Here is a 20,517-nt window from a genome sequence, read left to right as displayed (position 1 = left end):
TGAAACTGGTTAGGTTGAACATGATTCGATTCCATACCTGACATTTTTTTGGTTGCCGTATTTTGACATGCATCCAAATATTCCATTCTAGAGTCATATTGGTGGGGGAGCAGATAGAATCTGGCTCCATAAAGAGTATTTGGATTCATCCACAATTTGGATTTATGATTGTTATTTTGGCTCTTTCTGTATTTGGATCACTGCGTTTGATTTACATTTTTAGGATATACATTTTTTTTCGAAGGTTATTGTAATAGGTAGGTTGTTTTTATTTGAATTAATACAAGTTCTTCTTTGAAAGGATGATAGATCTAGATGTCAAATAGGAGTTAGATATAAGATAATTTATATATTTTTATTTTCAATTATTTATTACATTTTTTTGTCTTTTCTCTATGACAAACCATAGTAACAGCCACAGTTTGGCAGATCTTCCACTGAATCCGGCAACGGGTTTACATCACATATTCAGATTCGAACCTGACAGTATGGGTATGATAAGGGTTAAGTCAAAAAATTTATTTGAACTCAATGTATTATTTTTTATACAATTATATGATCTTAAAACCAAACTTGGATGCCAAGGGTTAATATTTGGTGCCATTGAAGGTACGTAACCGATTGCTGAGTCATATACCGGTCACGGTGGGCTTGCCCACCTTGACCATGGAATCCCCAATAAAGGGGTTAGCTCAGTGCTCACCCCTAACCCCAATGTTCTCTCTCTCTCTCTCTCTCTATATATATATATATATATATATATATATATATATATATAATGTATAGAGAAAATGTTAAAGTGTACAACCATTTGTGTACTTTAACATCGCACACCAATTGTAACAACTCCAACTCATATCTCTTAAAAGCGTGATTTTTTTTTTTTAAATCATTACAAAAATCTTCTCAAAGACTCAAGGTTCTTACAATTTCACTCATAATTACATAATCAAACAAACTACTATGGATCTTACATTTATCAACTATACTATAACAAGTCAAATTTTATTAAATAAGTAATAATAGTTTCGAGACAATTGTATAAGAAAATCAGAGTGCATGAACAATTAAATATAAAGAAAATGAAAGAAAAGCAGAGTCACGCAGTCCATCTGTGAAGTTGTCTAGCAAACGTGTAGCACTCGTAGCTCTCTCAGAAGCGAGTCACTTCACTGATCTCCTAAGACTGCAAAAAATACAAAAGTAGGAGTATCAGAAATCTGGAAAATTATGTGTATGTATCCCTCTAGTAAAACAAATAAGTATAAAGAATACATATAAGAAATCATGCGATAATTTAGATAAATATTATTGCAACAAGAACATAGTCTAGATAAGCATTTAAAACATTTAGCATGTAACATGATATAATATCATGCATTCAATCATACAGGGCAAGTAGAAAAGTAAGTAAATATTAATGATCTAATGCATAATAGAAAAATGCATTATGTCTGTGCACATGCATGAATACTTTATTATAATTTATCATGTTCTATTTTTATATGCATACACACAATTTAAGTTTCTCTTTTTATTTTCGTTATCCGCGGATACACCAAACGGGTAAAATTTTTCAAGGTCAAGTAGGGTTCTCAGGGTAACTTACCACGCAAGTTGTATTTTATTACTGGGTTTCAAACTTAACCCTCGACCGAATTACCTTCAGAATATTATACCTCCACATCTAATGTCGGGACACTAAGAACCTCCACGTCCAATAATACAACTTTCTTGATATACCAAAACAACAATCATTTCTATACACCACTCTAGGTAAAGTGACGGACTCTCCTTAAAACCGTAATCAGGAGAAAGAACCTCAATATCGGGTTCAGGGATAACAATAGCGCACAGTGTTTTTTTATACTCGTGGTCCTCTAAAACCGAAACTCTAAGATTCTCATTCTAATAATGAAAGATCTCAGAACGTATATTATATTATGTCTTTATCTTTATCTTGTTATTAGAGGTCAATTATTTAATCTACAAATAAGCATGCAAACGCAAAGGCACAAGCTCGCATATTCCCATGCGAGAACCATCACGAGACCAACGTCCACAGAAAAGCATAAAACAATACAATACAACAATGATGTCACATTTGATTTTGGTAATGCATAGAACAAATTAAACAAAGAGCAACACCTGTTCAATGCTCACACAACTCAGGATGATCAATTTTGATCATCGAGGCATTCATATGCAAAAATCATCAATTACATGCCACTATGCATTCCTTCTACAAGCTTTTCAATGCACCATCATACAAGCAATTTCAGAGATGTACATGAAATAATAAAATTCATATGCATGTGCATGAGATCACAACCTCATATTAATTGTATGCTTTCATTGAATATTTGTATTCATGTCCAAAGCATGATCTCATTTAATATATGTATTCTTGTCAAATGCTTTCATTCATGCATCCTTTCAATTAAAGCATGTGATCACTCATGCAATTATTTACATGAAACAACATGTGAATTCCACGTATGCTCATGTATAACAGAACAATTTTGAATTAATACTTTAACTCGTAAATTTCTTATGCATGCTTTAATTTACATCTTCATGTCACATGCATGCTTTCATGCAATACACATTTTAAATCAAGCATATAAACATTCAAGTAATGGTGCATGTGCCAAACTCATCAATTGAATGTATGTATGTGCATAAGATGCAGCTCGACAATATTACAGTGATTCAACATATCATATCAAGTAATAAGTTACATTATTTAGCATGTATTCAAATGCACCCATTCAACAAACTTTAAAGTTTTTAATTACACCACACAACAATGTATTTTTTTTTTAAGAACACATGACCTAGCCGACTGGCCGACCCAGTCGGCTTGGTCTGGCATGCAGCCAACCCACTCAGTCAGCTGGGTCAATTTTCCTAGACCAGTCGACCCAGTCGGCTGGGGTTGATTACCCACGGCTCAACCGACTACGGGTCGGCTGGGCTCAACAGTTTCACAAATGTTTTTTTTAAGTGTACAGTCGACTGCACCCAGCCGACCCAATCGGCTGGGTTAGCTCTCGCCCAGCCAACTCAATCAGCTTGGGCCGACTGCCCCACAACAACAAATATATGCATCCCTTTTTTTTGAGCTATGCATGAACTATGCATAGTTACATGAATGAATGAAAAAAAAATAAGAAACATGTTATAAACATGATCACATTCACATATGCTTACAAAACGAATTGAAATCTATACATGTTCGGAAATATTACATGAGCAATAAACTTTCTTGAATATACTTATTTAAGAATGCAGAGGCCAAATGCCCCTGCCCCTCTTGTTTTTTACATGGCCCCTGCCCTTCTTTAAATATCCGGCAGGGGCCGATGGCCCCTGCAACTGTTCCTTTAGCGGCATGGGTCATTGGACCCTACCCTGTTCTTTTTCAAAATAGCAGGGGTTGATGACCTCTGGTGCTCGATCTTCACCTGCCGATAGGTGAGACACCAGGACACGAACTCAGCGATGTCCCTCTTCATCTTATTCCACCAATAGGTTCTCTAAAGATCTTTGAACATCTCGGTAGAACCACGGTTAACAAAATACCTAGACCTGTGGACCTCACTTATTAGTTCCTCCTGCAATGCCTTCGGGTCCCACCATCTATCTATGAACATTATGGTCCCATCTTTCTCGCAACGAAACTGCGTCTCTGGCTTCTGGGTACTCACGCATAACCTCTTAAAATCCAAATTGAATGCTTAAAGCTCATCAATCCGATCTATGATCTCTGATGGTGTCTGCATCCCAGCATAAATGATGCATCCAGAGTCATCAGAAAAAAGGTTGTCATCTCATAAACTCCTCAACCAAATCTCAATCGCATCCAATCAGGCTAGCTGTTATGCCTGACGCCTTTCTACTAAGCGCATCTGCCACCACATTCGCCTTACCAAGATGATAAGCGATGGAGAAGTCGTAGTCCTTCAGGAACTACAACCACCTACGTTGCCTTAAATTTAAATCCTGCTGAATGAATATGTACTTGAGACTCTTGTGACCAGATAGGGCTTCAAACTACTCTCCATAAAGATAGTGGCACCAGATCTTCAATACGAAGACCACTGCTGCTAACTCAAAGTCATGTGTGGGGTAATTCTTTTCGTGCACCTTCAGTTGTCGAGAAGCATATGCAATGACCTTTTCGTTCTACATAAGAACACAGCCTAGTCTGGTCCCCAAAGCATCACTATACACAACGAATCCACTCATCCTAGAAGGCAACGTCAAAACCGGTGTTGTGGTCAACCTCCTCTTCATCTCTTGAAAGTTATCTTTGCATCGAGGTGACCACTCAAACTTCACTCTTTTTTTATGCGGTGGCTTTGTATTGATTATTGGTGCACCCTAGGGAGATACACTCGGCCTGATAAAACCTTTATTAAGAAGCTTTTGCAATTGCTTCTTCAACTCTACTAACTCTACAGGTGCCATGCGATACGAAGCTCAAGAAACTGGTGTTGTACCAGGTACTAACTCGATCGAGAATTCAATATCTCGATGTGGTGGCAATCCCAACAAGTCCTCGAGAAAGACATTCAAAAACTCGCGAATAATATCTAACTGCTCCAACGATGTCTCCTGACTGTCCTGCGCAGACACACTGACCAAGAACACCATGCAACCTTGCTTGTGGTACTTAAAGATCTTCAAGGGGAAGACGATCTTCACCTCGCTCGCCGGTCTCGTCGAATGAAATAACAATGCACACAAGTCAGGATGCTCCAAAATAACTTTCTTTCTCTGACACTGGAGGGTAGCATTATATCTTAACAACCAGTCTATACCGAGAATGACATCATAAAATGTCATATCTAGTATGACCAAGTTGGCAAACAACTCATGCCTCTCGATAACAATGATAACTGTCAAAAAATACTTTCCACAGGAAGATGATGCACCCATAGGTGACATTATATCAAGAGCCTTTTCAAGGCTAGAAGGAACCAATTCGAGCAAATTCACAAATGAAGCAGAAATAAAACTGTGGGTCGCACCCGAATCGAACATCACACGAGCAAAGTGATCGACGACTAAGAAAATACCTTTGATCAGGTCAATTTGATCGCCTTGAGTAGCTGTTGTAGCCGCGTAGACTCGCCTGTTGGTCCTGTGTTGACCTTGCTACTGCTGAGGTCTATGTTGTTGCTGCTGCAGTGGTTGTTGTTGTTGTCCTTCCTGATCTGCTGGCTTGTTCGGACAATATGGAGCAATGTGTTCAGGCTGCTGGCACTGGTTGAAGACCCCCTTAAACATCAAACAAAAGCCCAAAGGATGGCTCTTGCTGCACTTGCGACATACTAACTGGGCATTTTTCTGTTGCTGGGGTTGACCCCGTTGTGCACTCTGCTGTCGCCCCTCACGAGTTCGCTGCGTCTTGCCACCTTGCGTCTTTTTGCCTGTAGGTAGAATCTTTCTCGTTCCGCCCGAAGAACCACCTTTGTTGCCACCTCCCTTCTGAAATGCATTCTTGGACCTCTCTCAGTCCTCTGTCAGGACTGTAGCAGACTTAATCGCATTGGCCAAGGTAGTAGGTTGACTCATCAACACTCAGGTCTGCAACCCGTCTTTCAGCCCACGCATGAACTTAGCCGCCCTTACTTTATCATCAGCGAAAAGGTTCAGACAGTATCGCTCCAGGCTTCTGAATTTGGTAGCGTAATCCACCAAACTCATGCTTCCCTTAGTAAGCTCAAGGAACCATTGTTGCATCTGTTCCCGAGCGTAGGAAGGGAAGTAGGTGTCCAAGAGCTCCTCCCAGGAAATCATGTCCAAATCGGCGTACTTCACCATTTGCAGGGTGTTCCACCACTTTTTGGCATCGCCCTTTAGACTGTACGTGACAAAAGAGATCTTTCTATCCTCAAGGACAAGTAGGACGTCAAACGCCCGCTCAATCTCCTCAACCCAGCTCTTAACTGCCTTTGGGTCGGCCTTTCCTGGAAAAGTTGGCGGGTCCAACTTTAGGAATCTCTAGATAGAAACACCGCCTGTGTTCAAAACGACCTCGGGCGAATGGACACAAGTAGATGTCTGCGCCGCCTACATCGTCATCACCTTGGTCAGGGTGTTGAGGGCATTCATCATAAAATCCCTATGCTCCTGCCAATCTGCGGGAGTACCAGTGAAGTCGAAGAACGGTTGCGGTGATACATCTAAAACATGAAAATTATAAAGTTATACCCGATCGATCCTACCCCCTTAAGATTGATCCAGAATAATTACATTCATACAATTACACCAAAGATATTAATTCACACCAGAAGAGAATTAAACTATGAATACAATCAAGCAGAAGCAATTTACATGCTTAAATAAAAGTATTAAATAACCTTACCAGTGAAGGAGACTGCTCTAGAGCACGAGGCATGACTTGCTGACACTTTAAGACAGAGCCTACTTACCAAAATTAAAAATTTAATGCAAAAAAAGATGAGAAAAGTGTAAGATTTCGTGGTCGATCTGATACCAAACCTATAACGACCTCAACTCATACCCCTTAAAAATGTAATTTTTTTTTAAACCATTGCGGAAATATTCTCAGAGACCCGAGGCTTTTATAGTTTCACTTAGAATTGCATAACCAAATAAATCACCAGGGATCTTACATTTATCATCTACACCATAACAAGTCAAATTTTATTAAATAAGTAAGAATAGTCTAGAGATAATTGTATAAGAAAAATCAGAGTGCAGAAATAATTAAATGTAAATAAAATGAAAGAAAAGCAGAGCCACGTTGTCAATCTGTGAAGTTGTCTAGCAAACATATAGTACTCGTAACTCTCTGAGAAGTGAGTTATTTCACTGATCTCCTGAGGCTGCAAAAAACACAAAAGTAGTGGTGTCAGAAATCCAAAAATTTCTGTGTACGAATCCCCCTAATGAAATAAATAAGCATAAAGAATACAAATAAGAATTCATGTAATAATTTAGAGGAATACTATTGCAACAAGAACATGGTCCATATAAGCATTTAGAATATTCAGCATGCAACATGATATAATATCATGCATTCAATCATATAGGGCAAGTAGAGAAGCAAGTAAATATGCATGAGCTAATGCATAACAAGAAAATGCATGATGTTTGTGCACATGCATGAATACTTTATTATCTTTTTATAAGCATACCCCTATTAGAATGCAGATAATTTAAGTTCTTTTTTTTATTACCGTTGCCCGCGGATACACCAAACGGGTAAAATTTCTCAAGGTCAAGTAGGGTTCTCAGGGTAACTTAGCACACAAGTTGTATTTTATTACTGGGTTCCAAACTTAGCTCTGAACCGAATCACCTTCAGAACATTAGACCTCCACATCTAATGTCGGGACACTAAGGACCTCCACATCCAATAGTGCAACTTTCTTGATATACTAAAATAATAGTTGTGTCTACACACTGCCCCTAGGTAAAGTGCCAAACTCTCTCTAAAATCATGATCAAGAGAAAAAACCTGAATATCAGGTTTAGGGGTAATAATAGTACACACAAAGTTTTTTTATTCTCGTGGTCTCCTAAAACTGAAACTCTAAGATTCTCATTCTAATGATAGAAGATCTTAGAACGTATATCACAATGTTCCTTTATCTTTATCTTGTTATTAAAGGCTAATTATTTAGTTTGCAAATCAGCATGCAAAAGCAAAGACACACGCTCGCATATTCCCATGCAAGAACCATCACGGGAGCACTGCCCGCAGAAAATCATAGAACAGTTTAATACAACAATAATATCACATTTGATTTTTGCAATGCATAGAACAAATTAAACAAAAAGCAACACCTGCTCAAGGCTCATACAACTCAAAATGATCAATTTTGATCATCGATGCATTCATATGCAAAAATCATCAATTACATGCCACTATGCATTCCTTCTACAAGCTTTTCAATGCACCATCATACAAACAATTTCAGAGATGTACATGAAACAATAAAATTCATGTGCATGTGCATGAGAGCACAACCTCATATTAATTGTATGCTTTCATTGAATACCTGTATTCATATCCAAAGCATGATTTCATTTAATATATGTATTCATGTCAAATGCTTTCATTCATGCATCCTTTCAATTAAAGCATGTATTCACTCATGTAATTATTTACATGCAACAACATGTCAATTCCACGTATGCTCATATATAAGAGAACAATCTTGAATTAACACTTTAACTCATAAATTTTATATGCACGCTTTAACTCACATGTTCGCATCACATGCATTCTTTCATGCAATACACATTTTAAATCAAGCATATGAACATTTAAGTAATGACGCACGTGCCAAACTCATCAATTAAATATATGTATGCGCATAAGATGCAACCTTGCAATATTATCTTGCTTCAACATATCATATCAAGTAACAAGTTACATTCTTTAGCATGTATTCAAATGCACCCATTCAAAAAAATCTGAAGTTTTTAAATACACCACACAACAAACTTTTTTTTTTTAAGAACACGTGATCTAGCCGATCCAGTCGACTAGGTCTGGCATGCAACCAAACCCACCCAGCCGACCCAGTCAGCTGGGGCTGATTACCCACGGCTCGTCGGCTGGGGCTGATTACCCACGATTCAACCGAGTGCGGGTCGACTGGGCCCAACAATTTCACAACTATTTTTTTTTAAAGTGTATAGTCGGCTGGGTCAGCCCTAGCCCAGCCAGCTCAATCGGCTTGGGTCGACTGCCCCACAACAACAAATATATGTATCCCTTTTTTTTTAGCTATGCGTGAACTATGCATAGTTACATGAATGAATAAAAAAAAGAAACACGTTATAAACATGATCACGTTCACATATGCTTACAAAATGAATTAAAACCTATATATGTTCAGAAATATTACATGAGCAATAAGCTTTCTTGAATATACTTATTCAAGAATGCATATATATATATATATATATATATATATATATATATATATATATATATATATATATATATATATATATATATATATTCAATGTTTTCAATAAACACACCATGGCACACACATCTTCTGTCAAAGAGGGTTCTAAAAGAACCACTCCTACATCAATAAAAATTCTGTTATAACAAGTACATAATTTTTTTTCATGAAAAAGATGAAAGAAAAACAAGAATTTAGCTATAAAAAAAGATCCATGGATCATCCTTCATGTGTTTTTTGAGAAATCAGCTATATACACGTTTTTCCATGGATGACCACCCAAGATATTGCATAGAATTGAACCAACATTCGATTTTTCACTTGAATCCAAAAGAGGAGACTCATACCTTTGTGTGAATCGAGAAAAAGAACAAAATCAGTGGTGAAAAACATAGATAATCGAAGAAGAAAACTCTCTTCTTCTTCTTCCTCTCTTTTTCTCTCATTTTCCCTCTTTCTCTCTCATTTTCCCTCTTTCTCTCTTTCTTCTTCTCTTTCCCTTTTTTCTTTCTCTTTCTTTACTTTTTCTCTCTTTTCTTTTTTTGACTATTTATAGGCTAATAGGGGGGCTTCTCCAGCCCATTCCAAATGGGCTGGAGAAGAGCGAGTTCTCTCTTCTAAGAACTCTTCGCATATGGGTTTTCCAAAAAATTCGGAACTCTTAAGTTGACTTTTCAAAATTTATTTTATTTGGAACTCCTAAATTCTCAAACCTTCTTAGATCCTTCTAGAAGTGTTAAAGGGCTCTTTTAAGAGTCTTAAACAAACCTCAAAATAAATTTTCAGAATTATATTAAATCAATTAATTAGTTATTTAATGTTATTTTTAAAACAAATTTCCAGAAGCTTTCAAAAATTACAAAATTTACTTAGGAGGCTTCTTAGCATTAATAAACCCCAATTTAAAGGTTTTTGATGAATTTAAAGTTGTAAAAATTATTGGGCATGAATTTGGATCCAAGCTCCAAATCCATCTCAGAAATCTAAATGGGTCTTGAGCTAGATCAAATCTAGATTAATATGGATCATAGAAAGAGTCTAAATCCATATTAATTTGAATTAAATCCATCAGATACGGCCTGATCCAACCCTGGGTCCGAATCGACAAAATGCTCAATTTTTGAAAAAATATAAATTTTGGGCCAACCGAAACTCGAATTTAGAAAAGTAAAACATCGTTGCACTCAAAATTCTGAGACGCATCCAACGACATATTATACGAATATCAAATGCTGAATTTCGCCCAAAACTAACCGAAATTTTGCTTACATTTTGCTTGAATTTAAAGGTAAAAAATAAAACTTTTTCTCACGCTTCGATTTGCTCACCTCGACCTTATCGATGAGACCTGTGCCAAACCCATTCTCAAAAGCATCGGTCTAAAATTGAGGATCAAACAAATTTTTTTCTAGACTTGGTCAAATTTTTGAAAATCTCAAATTTAACTTAGGGTGAAAATATGCGATATTACAACAATGTTTTAAATCATGGTGACTCGTCACTCAGCTCGTCCTTGAGTGACTCGTGACACGACCGGGTCAACTCGGTGACTCAGTCAGGTGATGTTAACTTTATTTTTTATATAAAATATATAAATATATGTATATATTATCTATATTTTATAGTATTTTACCAATATATTATATATAATATACATTATATAGTAGTTTATAATATATTTAATATATAATTTTATTAATACATGTATACTCATATTTTTATATATAATATATATAATATACATAATATTTATATTATATTTTATATAATATATGCAATTATATATATAATATATTATATACGTATATTTATGCATGACTCGCCATGACTCGACCCAGTTCTGTTAAAGTTGGGTTACACCTGTTTTTTGACATGGTGACTGGGCTATTCGGGCCGAGTCACCGGGTGAACCCGATGGGTTTTTAAACTATGCTGCAAACTATATTTTAGCTGTCAATGACCAATTTGCCCCTACTCAATATCTACAAATACCTTATCCTGACTTTGCATTTATGCACAATTGCTCAACTTTGCATTCGTCGACTGAAAAAGTTATCAGAAATATGCATTTGGCATTCGTCCAAACCCAATACCTACGGTCCAACATGGCTACAAGTTTGACTAAATGGTGTTTTTATCAGCAAATTCATGGCATGTTGTAGAAGTCATTGTTTAGTAATTACAATGGATTGTTTATAAGAGAAATCAACAAGGACTTTATATTAGTTAGAGAAGCCAAACAACTAGGAAGAGAGAGAGAGAGAGAGAGAGAGAGAGAGAGAGAGAGAGAGAGAGAGAGAGAGAGAGATATGCCCGTGATGATTCTTCATGGCATGATTTTCAATAGATCGATGTACTTTTGATGAGTTTGGAGCATGTGAAAACCTGCTCAATTTGTCCAAGCCCAAATCAGTTTGACACCCATCATATATTTATTGCCCTAACCTATGAATTGCTCATAGAGATACTCATCAAAAGTACGATCTAACTAAAAATCATGTCAGGAAGAACAATCATGGGCATCTCTCTATCTTCCTAGTTGTTTGGCTTCTCTAACTAATATAAAGCCCTTCATGTTGATTTCTCTTAAAACAATGACTTCTACAACATGCCATGAATTTGCTGATAAAAACACCATTCAGTTAAACTTGTAGCCTTGTTGAACTAGGATTTGGGTTTGGATTCTGGTAACTTTTTCAATCGACAAATGCAAAGTTGGGCAACTGTGCATAAATGAAGGACATGACAAGGTATTTTGTAGATATTGAGTAAGAACATATTGGTCATTGACAGCTAAAATATAATTTACAGAATGACTAAACTTATAGCAAAAGTTACCTTAAAGGTATTTTTTGTCTAACAACCTTTTGTGCATGATATTAAAGTATACCAACCGTTGTCGATTGCAACACTTTATATATATATATATATATATATATATATATATATATATATATATATATATATATATATATATATATATATATATATATATATATATATATGCGCACACATTTGTGCCCACCCTAATTTGGATTTCTGTACCCAATTATGGAATTCAAGTTTTATCTACTCCATCCGATCACATAGACATGTTCGGTCTTTTTTGCTATGGATCAAACATTGGATTATGTTATTTTGATCTTAAAATATATCTTTTTGAGCCATGAAATTTTAGTGCATTGTGGTGCCACTAATTTTTGAAGCCCTTAAACAACCTATTCACATGTAATAATCACATAATCGAAAACTCATCTAGTACTAAAGAAACCTTTCACATTACATGGCATCCACCAAGTCCGATCATAAAAAAAGAAAGAAGAAAATAAGGTGATTTATGCAACAAAATATTAACCCGGTTCGGACTTGCCCAACCTGTGAAGGCATCATTGTGTGGTTGTTTTCCTTCAACGTCTCTTCCGAGGGTGGATGGCTGAACCATACAGCTCTGAAGAATAGAGCGTTCAGCCACTTGTGCGGACTACAGAGAAATCAGATAGCAACTCGTTGGAGCCAGTGGCACCACAAAGAACTGCCTCGCTGCAGCGCAAGGCCTGACCTTTCCATTTCCAACTCCATGTTTCTGCAGAAGGTCTCTCTCTCTCTCTCTCTCTCTCCATTCAATTGCCTTACTTGGGTCGCAATCTTCCTTCCTTTTTGGCTTTGTTTGTTTGTTTGTGTGACGAAGATTTTAGTTCATCTTTGTTTGGTACTCAGGGATTCAGAGTAGTTGGTTTCGGCCTTTATGGGTTATTCCACTTCACAAAATCAGGATTCCAGTGAGTGCTCCCCCCGCCCCCCTCTTCAATCCCATCAACCAGTGGTCTTGATTTTGGAATGTCTCGTTATTTCAGGTTTTATTGGGTTTTTCTATAACCATGCTCAGGGGACAATTCCAAATATTTAGGGGTCATATTTCACTTGAAGAAAATTGTTTAGCATCAACTCCATTTCTCATGGTCTCTTTACGTCTCTAGGGAACATGCCAAGCGTTTTAAAGCAGAAGAAATGCAAATCCAGATAACAGGAAAAAATTGCGTGGTCACTGGTGCAAATTCCGGTATCGGTTATGCAACCGCAGAGGGCCTTGCATCACGGTAAGTCTCTCTCTCTCTCTCTCTCTCTATATATATATATATATATATATATATATATATATATATATATATATAGGGAAATGGAAACCTACTATGGATTTTCATGAATTTCTGTTGTTTTTTCCGAAATTTCATCCAAAATGCAAGATCAGTGTTGATTTCTAGTAAATCAATAGTGATTAACACATCCATGGGGTCGGAACTAAGAAAAAAACACTGAAAATCCACTATCATGTTTCATTGATATATATATATATATATATATATATATATATATATATATATATATATATATATATATATATATATATATATATATATATATATATATATATATATATATATATATATATATATATATATATATATATGAGAATGGGGATTATACTGTCCCTTTTTGTTACTTTCAAAAAATCATAGTTTTAGGTGTTTTATGCTAGATTTGAACCGTTAGATGTATTTATCATTGTTTACTCAATAAAAAACATGTTTTTGATTAAGCATCTTTATGCTCAGTTTTTGTATTTTAAAGAGGTAAAAAAATCAATGGCTGATATTGTACTAAAATTTGATGATAAAATATTTGCCTTTTTACATCAAATCAATTCAAAGCAAATCCCGTTATTTAATAAATAAGCAATGATAAACACATCTAATGTTTAGATCAAGCATAAAACACCTAAAACTATGATTTTTCAAGGGTCCTAACGGTGACCCTAACGAAAGAAGGGACAGCATAATCCCTATTCTCTCTCTCTATATATATATAAAATGTGTGTAAAAGAGTATTTTAACTTGTTTTTTCTTTGAAATTGTGCCAGTTTCTTTTATCCTGTAGGGAAATAAACTGTTATATTTCTTCATATTTTTGCCTCATCTCTATATTTAATTTCTTGTTGACGTGGGTAATCCAAAAACTTATGCATCTAAAGTTTGCAAAGTTAATTTTCTAGTTCATGAATATTTCTGGCTTGATCATTCTTTGAACTTTCTTGTTTGACCATGGTTCGCTTGCAATCTTTTCAGTGGTGCAACCGTATACATGGTTTGCCGTAGCAAAGAGAGGGGAGAAGCTGCACTCTCCGAAATTAAGTCAAAGACGGGTAATCCAAATGTATACCTTGAGGTATATATTGTTCAAGCTGTTTTTCCCTTTTTAGATTAATCAGCACCACCTGAAAATTATCCACTTTTTTCTTGATAATTTTTTTCAAGCATATCAGTTCATGAAAAGAAAAGAAATGCAGTCGGTATTTTCGAAGCTTGAATGACACTGGTCTTAGATGTATATATGGCTTCTGGCAGTCTTGCATCATAATTTCTTTGGAAGATGCTCGCTCCAACCAATAAAAAATGCTTGTTTGCAGATTTGTGACCTTTCCTCAATCAGTGAAATAAAGTCATTTGCATTTAGGTTTTCTTCAAATGATCGGCCACTTCACATCTTGGTATGATAAATCTCTTGGGCCTTGTTCGTTTTCATATATTAGTTGTGATGCATGAATATTTTGGATCCTGTTTTGCGGCTTTGAAAATCCGACCACTTATCGTAACTTACGGGTGCCAACAGATTGTCTGGTATCATCACAAATTAAATAACCTGATGACATGTGGTTATTATGATGTTGTGTTATTGTTTTGGTTAAATCTCTGTTGGTTATTTTGACAAGGGACTTTTATGAATTTTGTTGCCTATACTAGTGTTTCTGTTTCTTTCAAATGGATTCAAAGTACTAAGAGGCTGGAGGGCTGATGGGTTAAATTTAACTTCAGGTTAATAACGCTGGTTTGTTGGAGCACAATCGTGTTACCACTGCGGAAGGGTATGTTTATGTTTAGTGTTGTTTCACAGGGTGTGAGCTATTTTAAGCTGCTTCATATATGCATCGATTATTCTTGTTACATCATGTTCATCTCAGCTAAAAGCTCTTTCTTTCTTAGCTTGGAGCTGAATTTTGCTGTAAACGTCGTAGCAACTTATGCTATGACAGAACTGATGTTGCCATTGTTGGAAAAAGCAGCCCCTGATGCACGAGTCATTATGGTTTCCTCAGGTGGAATGTATACAGAACCTTTATCGGAGAACTTGCAGGTAGTCTACTAGGTAAAACGAGCCTTTACAAATTAAAACCATGCCCATACGTCATAAATAAATAATTAGCTGGTTTACTTGGCTGTGTTTTGTCCCCATTTTTATTTACCATATGTGCTATCCACTGTGAATGTTGGTTATCGCCTTACGTTCTTTTGTTGCTTCAGTGTATGCAACTAATGATGTGTGGCAGTCAATTAATCATGTTGGTAACAATGACAAACTTTCATATGCCCTTCCTCTTTCCTCTCTTAACAAATTCCGATGATTGGATAGAGGGATTGAAGTGGAACAGGAGCAGGGGAAGCTCTACATTTACTTGATGTGGCTCCCATCTATCTGATATCCATTTAAACCTGTAATTGTATCATTGTAATTATATGATTTGCTGCAAATACACCTCAAGTTCTAAGGTTTAAGAGAAAGGAAGGCCATGGATTTTGCAGTACAAGAGCTGAGATCCAGGAACATGGTATTTCAATTAGGGGTGTCAATGGGCCTGGTTTACATGGAGCTGACTCGAACCAAACCCTATAGGGTTCGGGTATGGTGATAAATAAGAAGACCCGATTAAAACCCGGGTCCAGAGCCAAAGGTCCAATTAATACATGGACCCATGTATAGTTTGTGAAATTTTATACCAGACCCAGACCCGACCTGAGTTCCGATTAAGACCCACAAATTTTCAATGTAAAAATGAAAAAAATATTGTTTTACCGGGTATGGTCCGGGTTTGGTTCATGTAGTTCTTATCGGGTCTGGGCATGGTTTTTCTTATAGTGGACCTGATTAGACCTGGGTCTGGACCCCGATACCATACCTGAAAATCTGGTCCAAGTCTGGTTTCACCTGGGTCCGAACCAAACCCGACCTGTTGACACCCCTAATTTCAATATATCACAGAGGCCAACCCACTCTTACTATTATGAACTGAAATTACAAAACCTATTAACTCCAAGTTAATGTATGGTTATTCTGGTTTGATTTGAACTCCTACTTTAGCGTAACTTGATGATTTCAGAAACTTTTGAGAGAAGCTTTTTTTACAATTTTCAATGTTCAGACTGATCTTCTTTATTTTCTGAGCTGTTATATGCTTGGTAAAATTTCAGCTTTTCTATTAGTTGTTTTTCATTTCCTCAAGATTGGACTTATTTAGTTTTTCTGCTTATGTCACGAAGTGCCACAATTCAGTGACAAACGCTGATGAAATTTGTCTGTTGGCAGTTCAGTGAAACCAACTTTGATGGGACTATCCAGTATGCTCGAAACAAGAGAATCCAGGTGAATGAATATTTGTATAGATTATGAAAATATGGGTTATTTTAGCACCTATCAAGTATTTCTTACTGATACGGGTCTCTCTCTCTCTCTCTCTCTCTCTCGCGCGCGCGCGTATACATAATGTACACATATGCATATAGTTCTTAACATATTATTTATGGTGCAATTTTTTGTTTCACATCTATTTTATTATCTTTCATTAGACTGGTTTAACATGTTTATTTTATATATCCTTCATCAATCTGATGTGTAAATGACAGAAACACAAGTTTAGTGGGTCAATTGAAGTTGAACCAAAATTTTGGCCAAACGGGCAACTCTTCCCTGAATGGGATAAATAAATGTAGTTTGTTGCATCTTGCTGGAGGACGAGTATTTGAAATGGCAACAAAGGCATCCAAGTTAAAACTGAAAGAATGAAGATCTGTCCTTTTTATATGTGCATACAAATGGAACTGAGGTGACTTATCCTAGCGGGCCCTTTTACATATATAACAGGATCTGACCAGTTTGCACAATTGGTCAAGTTAGCTACCAAGTTGATCCAAGTCACCAGTGGGCTCGGATGGTTTGAATTGGTTATAGAACAAGCAGAATTAGGAAAAATAGAAGAGTAACCTTAGCAGATATTTGATTGTGGACTCAACCATTTCGGGCCTGCTGGTCAAAGGTAACTGATTTAGATAACAGTGAGCATACTTCATATAGCCCTTTATTTTTAGTTCTGCCATAAATCCCTTTATTTTAGTTTTGCCAAGGCATTCTTAGGGTAAAATCAAACTGCTTATCATCAGTTCATGCTTTTGATTAAGTTTGTTACACCATGCCTGGTATTTGTGAATAAACAGTTTTCTTTTGCAGCCATGTTCTTTTTCTTATAGAGCACATTAACTAAGACACTTTAAGTACCATTGACAAGGAAAAGTAGCCAAAGCTGCCTACTTGATCATGTTTGCTAACTCGATCGAAAATGGTAAAAAGAGCATCATCAAATTCCTGCATTTGGAGAGAAATTTGCAGGGTGGGTCTTCATTTATGCCAAAGAGCGTATTTGTCACTAATCTTTTGAGCTATCGTCCTGTTTTTATCTCAGGTTGCATTGACTGAAAAATGGGCAGAACTATACAGCAATAAAGGCATTGGCTTCTATTCAATGCATCCGGGTTGGGCAGAAACACCTGGTCTCACAAAAAGCTTACCGGGTCTCAACAAAGTGTGAGATATAAACCACCCTACCTGATGAAATCAGTCCACAAGCTTATCCATGAGTCCTCCACTGATTATAATTTGTAAACTTTCAGATTATCAGGTAATGTCAGAACCAGAGAGGAGGGGGCAGATACAGTTGTGTGGTTAGCTTTGCAGTCAAAGGAAAAATTGACATCAGGTGCATTCTACTTTGATCGAGCTGAAGCAACAAAGCACTTGCCACTTTCAGGTACCAAGCACTCTCCTATGACGATGGATTCAATCCTCGTTAAATTACGTGCCATGTGCTTTGGGCAGGGATGAATTCATTGTAACAGTAATACAATGTTTGTGTAATAAACCATGAATTCATGTTAGCAAAGATTTGAGTGGCTAGAAAACATGCTTCTATATGTAGTCTCTTTTGTTTTTTCCATGGATAAATTGGAGTTCTGAATTTGCTTATATTCCCGAGTGTAAACTCAAGGCCACAAGAGAGCATGCTAAATATGGCCTTGCTTGTCTAAGGTGCACCCAAACACCACCCAAACATGTCATGTAATCTTAACTGTCCATTTTGCAACCATCGATGATGTTCACCTAAAAAAAATGGACGGCAATGGAAAGACTTGTGGGTCATCCAGGTGGATGCCTTTCGTTTGGCGGGTTTCTGGGTGCTGTTCATCTTGGTGATGAACGTAAGGTTCTTTGGACGTTTTTCTGTCCAAGGTTCCTTGGATTAACATTCTTATGATGTCTCTGATACATAATCATCTGGTTTCCCATCAAATTCTAGGAAGTGTTTGGATACCTTGACACATAATTCCATTGATGTTGGACTTCCCAGGCTGTTGAATTCCTATAGATGTGCTAAGGTCGTTTTGTAAGAATCCAGGATTTTGAATTTCAACATAATATGTTAAGAGATTAATTTTTTTTTTTTGATATTTACACGAGATCCCGCCCCCATGATCAGAGATCTAGCCTCAGTGGCTCTGCCTGCTGTACTTATGATCACTATCTTGGCAGCGTAAAACTTTGTGGGCTTACCCCTTACCCCCAGGGATTTGAACCTAGACTGCCTGCCTGCCTAGAGGCCTAGGCCCCATCCCACTACGCCAAACCTCTTTGGGGGCACAGAGATTAAAATATGAAATGTGTTTTTTTTTTTCTGGAAAAGCACCAAACCCGTTTGGGGCACAGAGATTAAAATATGAAATGTGTTTTTTTTTTCTGGAAAAGAAAGCAAGGTCATAGTATTGATTAATGCAAACACGAGAATTACAAGATGAGTTGGAATTCCCATTCCCTAATCCGAAGTTCAGTTAGTATTTTCTAGTTGTCTTTGCATGGACAGGTTTGCAACAAGAATACAAAAGAATTTCATGCATGGTTTACATAAAAACCTGTGCTCAGGTCGATGGGTTGAAAATTGAAAAACAGTGTCAGAAATCTCAGTATCAGGATTTTCTAGGCAAGGAAAGGTTTAATGTTGTTTCGCAGGAAAGATTGAGAAGACAACCACATATAAGATTTAAAAAATCCAAGAAAATATACATAACATGAAAAAAAAGATTTTTAAAATACAAAAAAGTATAAACATTGTGAATATCTCAATTCTTAATGCAATGTCCCGAGGAAAGTAAAAATTTAAAAGAGAATATCATGATTTTTTTTCAAGGAAGAGAATATCATGATGCTACCATGATCTTATCGTTTTCCAAGTACATTTAGGTGTAATCATAATATTTTTAGAACATCGCTTAAGTTTGTGATTATGATTGAACATCATGTAACACTGTGCACACACAAACAGTCTCCCATGCAAAGTCATAGCAAACTGAAAACGCACTCATCTGAGCCATCCGTCTAAATAATCAGATGGTCCAAAAAGTTTCTGAGCCATCCGTCTAAATAATCAGATGGTCCAAAAAGTTTCTGAGCCATGTCCCCTTGATAAACGTTGGTCCCACCAAAATTCATTTATTTCTTGCCTTGTTAAGAGCAGTCTGTATAGAGCAGCAAGCAAAACAGATAGAGGTGTTAAAAAAAATAGAATGCACCAGCCGGGAATCGAACCCGGGTCTGTACCGTGGCAGGGTACTATTCTACCACTAGACCACTGGTGCAATTGTGATGGTTGAACGCCTAAAAATTAAATATCAGTGTTAATTAAAGTATTGTGATTATAAATTATATTGCAGTTTACTTAAAAGACGATAAGAACATGATCACATCATGATGTTTTCGAAATGACACATTTTTTTTCAAGACATTGCAATAAGAATTGCGATGTTCGTAATGTTTTTTTGTTGTTGTTGAGGGAAACAATGCTTTTTATCTTTTATTGTGTTGAAATTGTTAATGCATCTAAATTTACACCTTAAAACAATGGGATTCTAATCGCTATCAAGTTGGATTATAAGATTTGGATTCCAAAATCTCAATACCAAAAGTCCAAAACCCAATCATGTATTTACTTCAATGCGGAAGGTATTTGTCAAATCCAATGAAATGGGTCCAGTTTGATATGATATCCAACCCGAACCCTAACCTAGTCAAGTGAATATCTGGATCCAGACAAGTCCATTTCAGGCTTAACCCAACTTAATTTTGTACTCACGACAGTGCGGGCATTGGGTCAGGCTCGGTTGGACTTATTAGAATGAACTTGATGCGTAGGACAAAAAGCGTGCCTCAGTCTTATCAGGCTCCAGCTAGGTCAATTTGTTTTAAAAAGGAAACCCTACTAAAAGCCTTCAAATATTGGGTTAGGACCCGGTTTAGACCCCTACCTTTGTACTTTGAAAACCCTACACACTTTCTTTTTGCCCCTCATAATAAAAGTTTCTTGATCGCGCGCGGGATGCCATGGGGATCAAACGCTGGACATGAA

At 36.6% G+C, this 20,517-nt stretch overlaps 2 protein-coding genes and 1 non-coding gene across 3 annotated transcripts; 1 reads left to right on the top strand and 2 right to left on the bottom strand.

Annotated features, from left to right (window-relative positions):
* Positions 1-4,485: 4,485 nt before the first annotated feature.
* LOC149833686 (uncharacterized) lies at positions 4,486-4,953 on the bottom strand. Its single transcript, XM_090009200.1, has one exon. The coding sequence runs from the start codon at positions 4,951-4,953 to the stop codon at positions 4,486-4,488; it is 468 nt and encodes a 155-aa protein (XP_089865326.1).
* Positions 4,954-12,342: 7,389 nt separating this feature from the next.
* LOC149833685 (NAD(P)-binding Rossmann-fold superfamily protein) lies at positions 12,343-18,034 on the top strand. Its single transcript, XM_090010944.1, has 10 exons — positions 12,343-12,552; positions 12,678-12,739; positions 12,938-13,057; positions 14,084-14,183; positions 14,425-14,505; positions 14,831-14,880; positions 14,999-15,149; positions 16,377-16,433; positions 17,527-17,648; positions 17,735-18,034. The coding sequence occupies exons 1-10, from the start codon at positions 12,538-12,540 to the stop codon at positions 17,943-17,945; spliced, it is 969 nt and encodes a 322-aa protein (XP_089867070.1). The 5' UTR covers positions 12,343-12,537; the 3' UTR covers positions 17,946-18,034.
* A 1,645-nt stretch (positions 18,035-19,679) lies between these two features.
* On the bottom strand, positions 19,680-19,750 carry TRNAG-GCC (transfer RNA glycine (anticodon GCC)). The gene has a single exon. It is a non-coding gene; the product is annotated as a tRNA-Gly (tRNA).
* Positions 19,751-20,517: the final 767 nt, after the last annotated feature.

The sequence above is a fragment of the Nuphar pumila genome, chromosome 6 (assembly GCF_984573655.1).
Source record: "Nuphar pumila chromosome 6, dmNupPumi1.hap1.1, whole genome shotgun sequence".
Classification (NCBI taxonomy): Eukaryota; Viridiplantae; Streptophyta; class Magnoliopsida; order Nymphaeales; family Nymphaeaceae; genus Nuphar; species Nuphar pumila.
The sequence above is the reverse complement of the archived record's forward strand: the minus strand, read 5'-3'. Positions and strand labels throughout refer to the sequence as shown.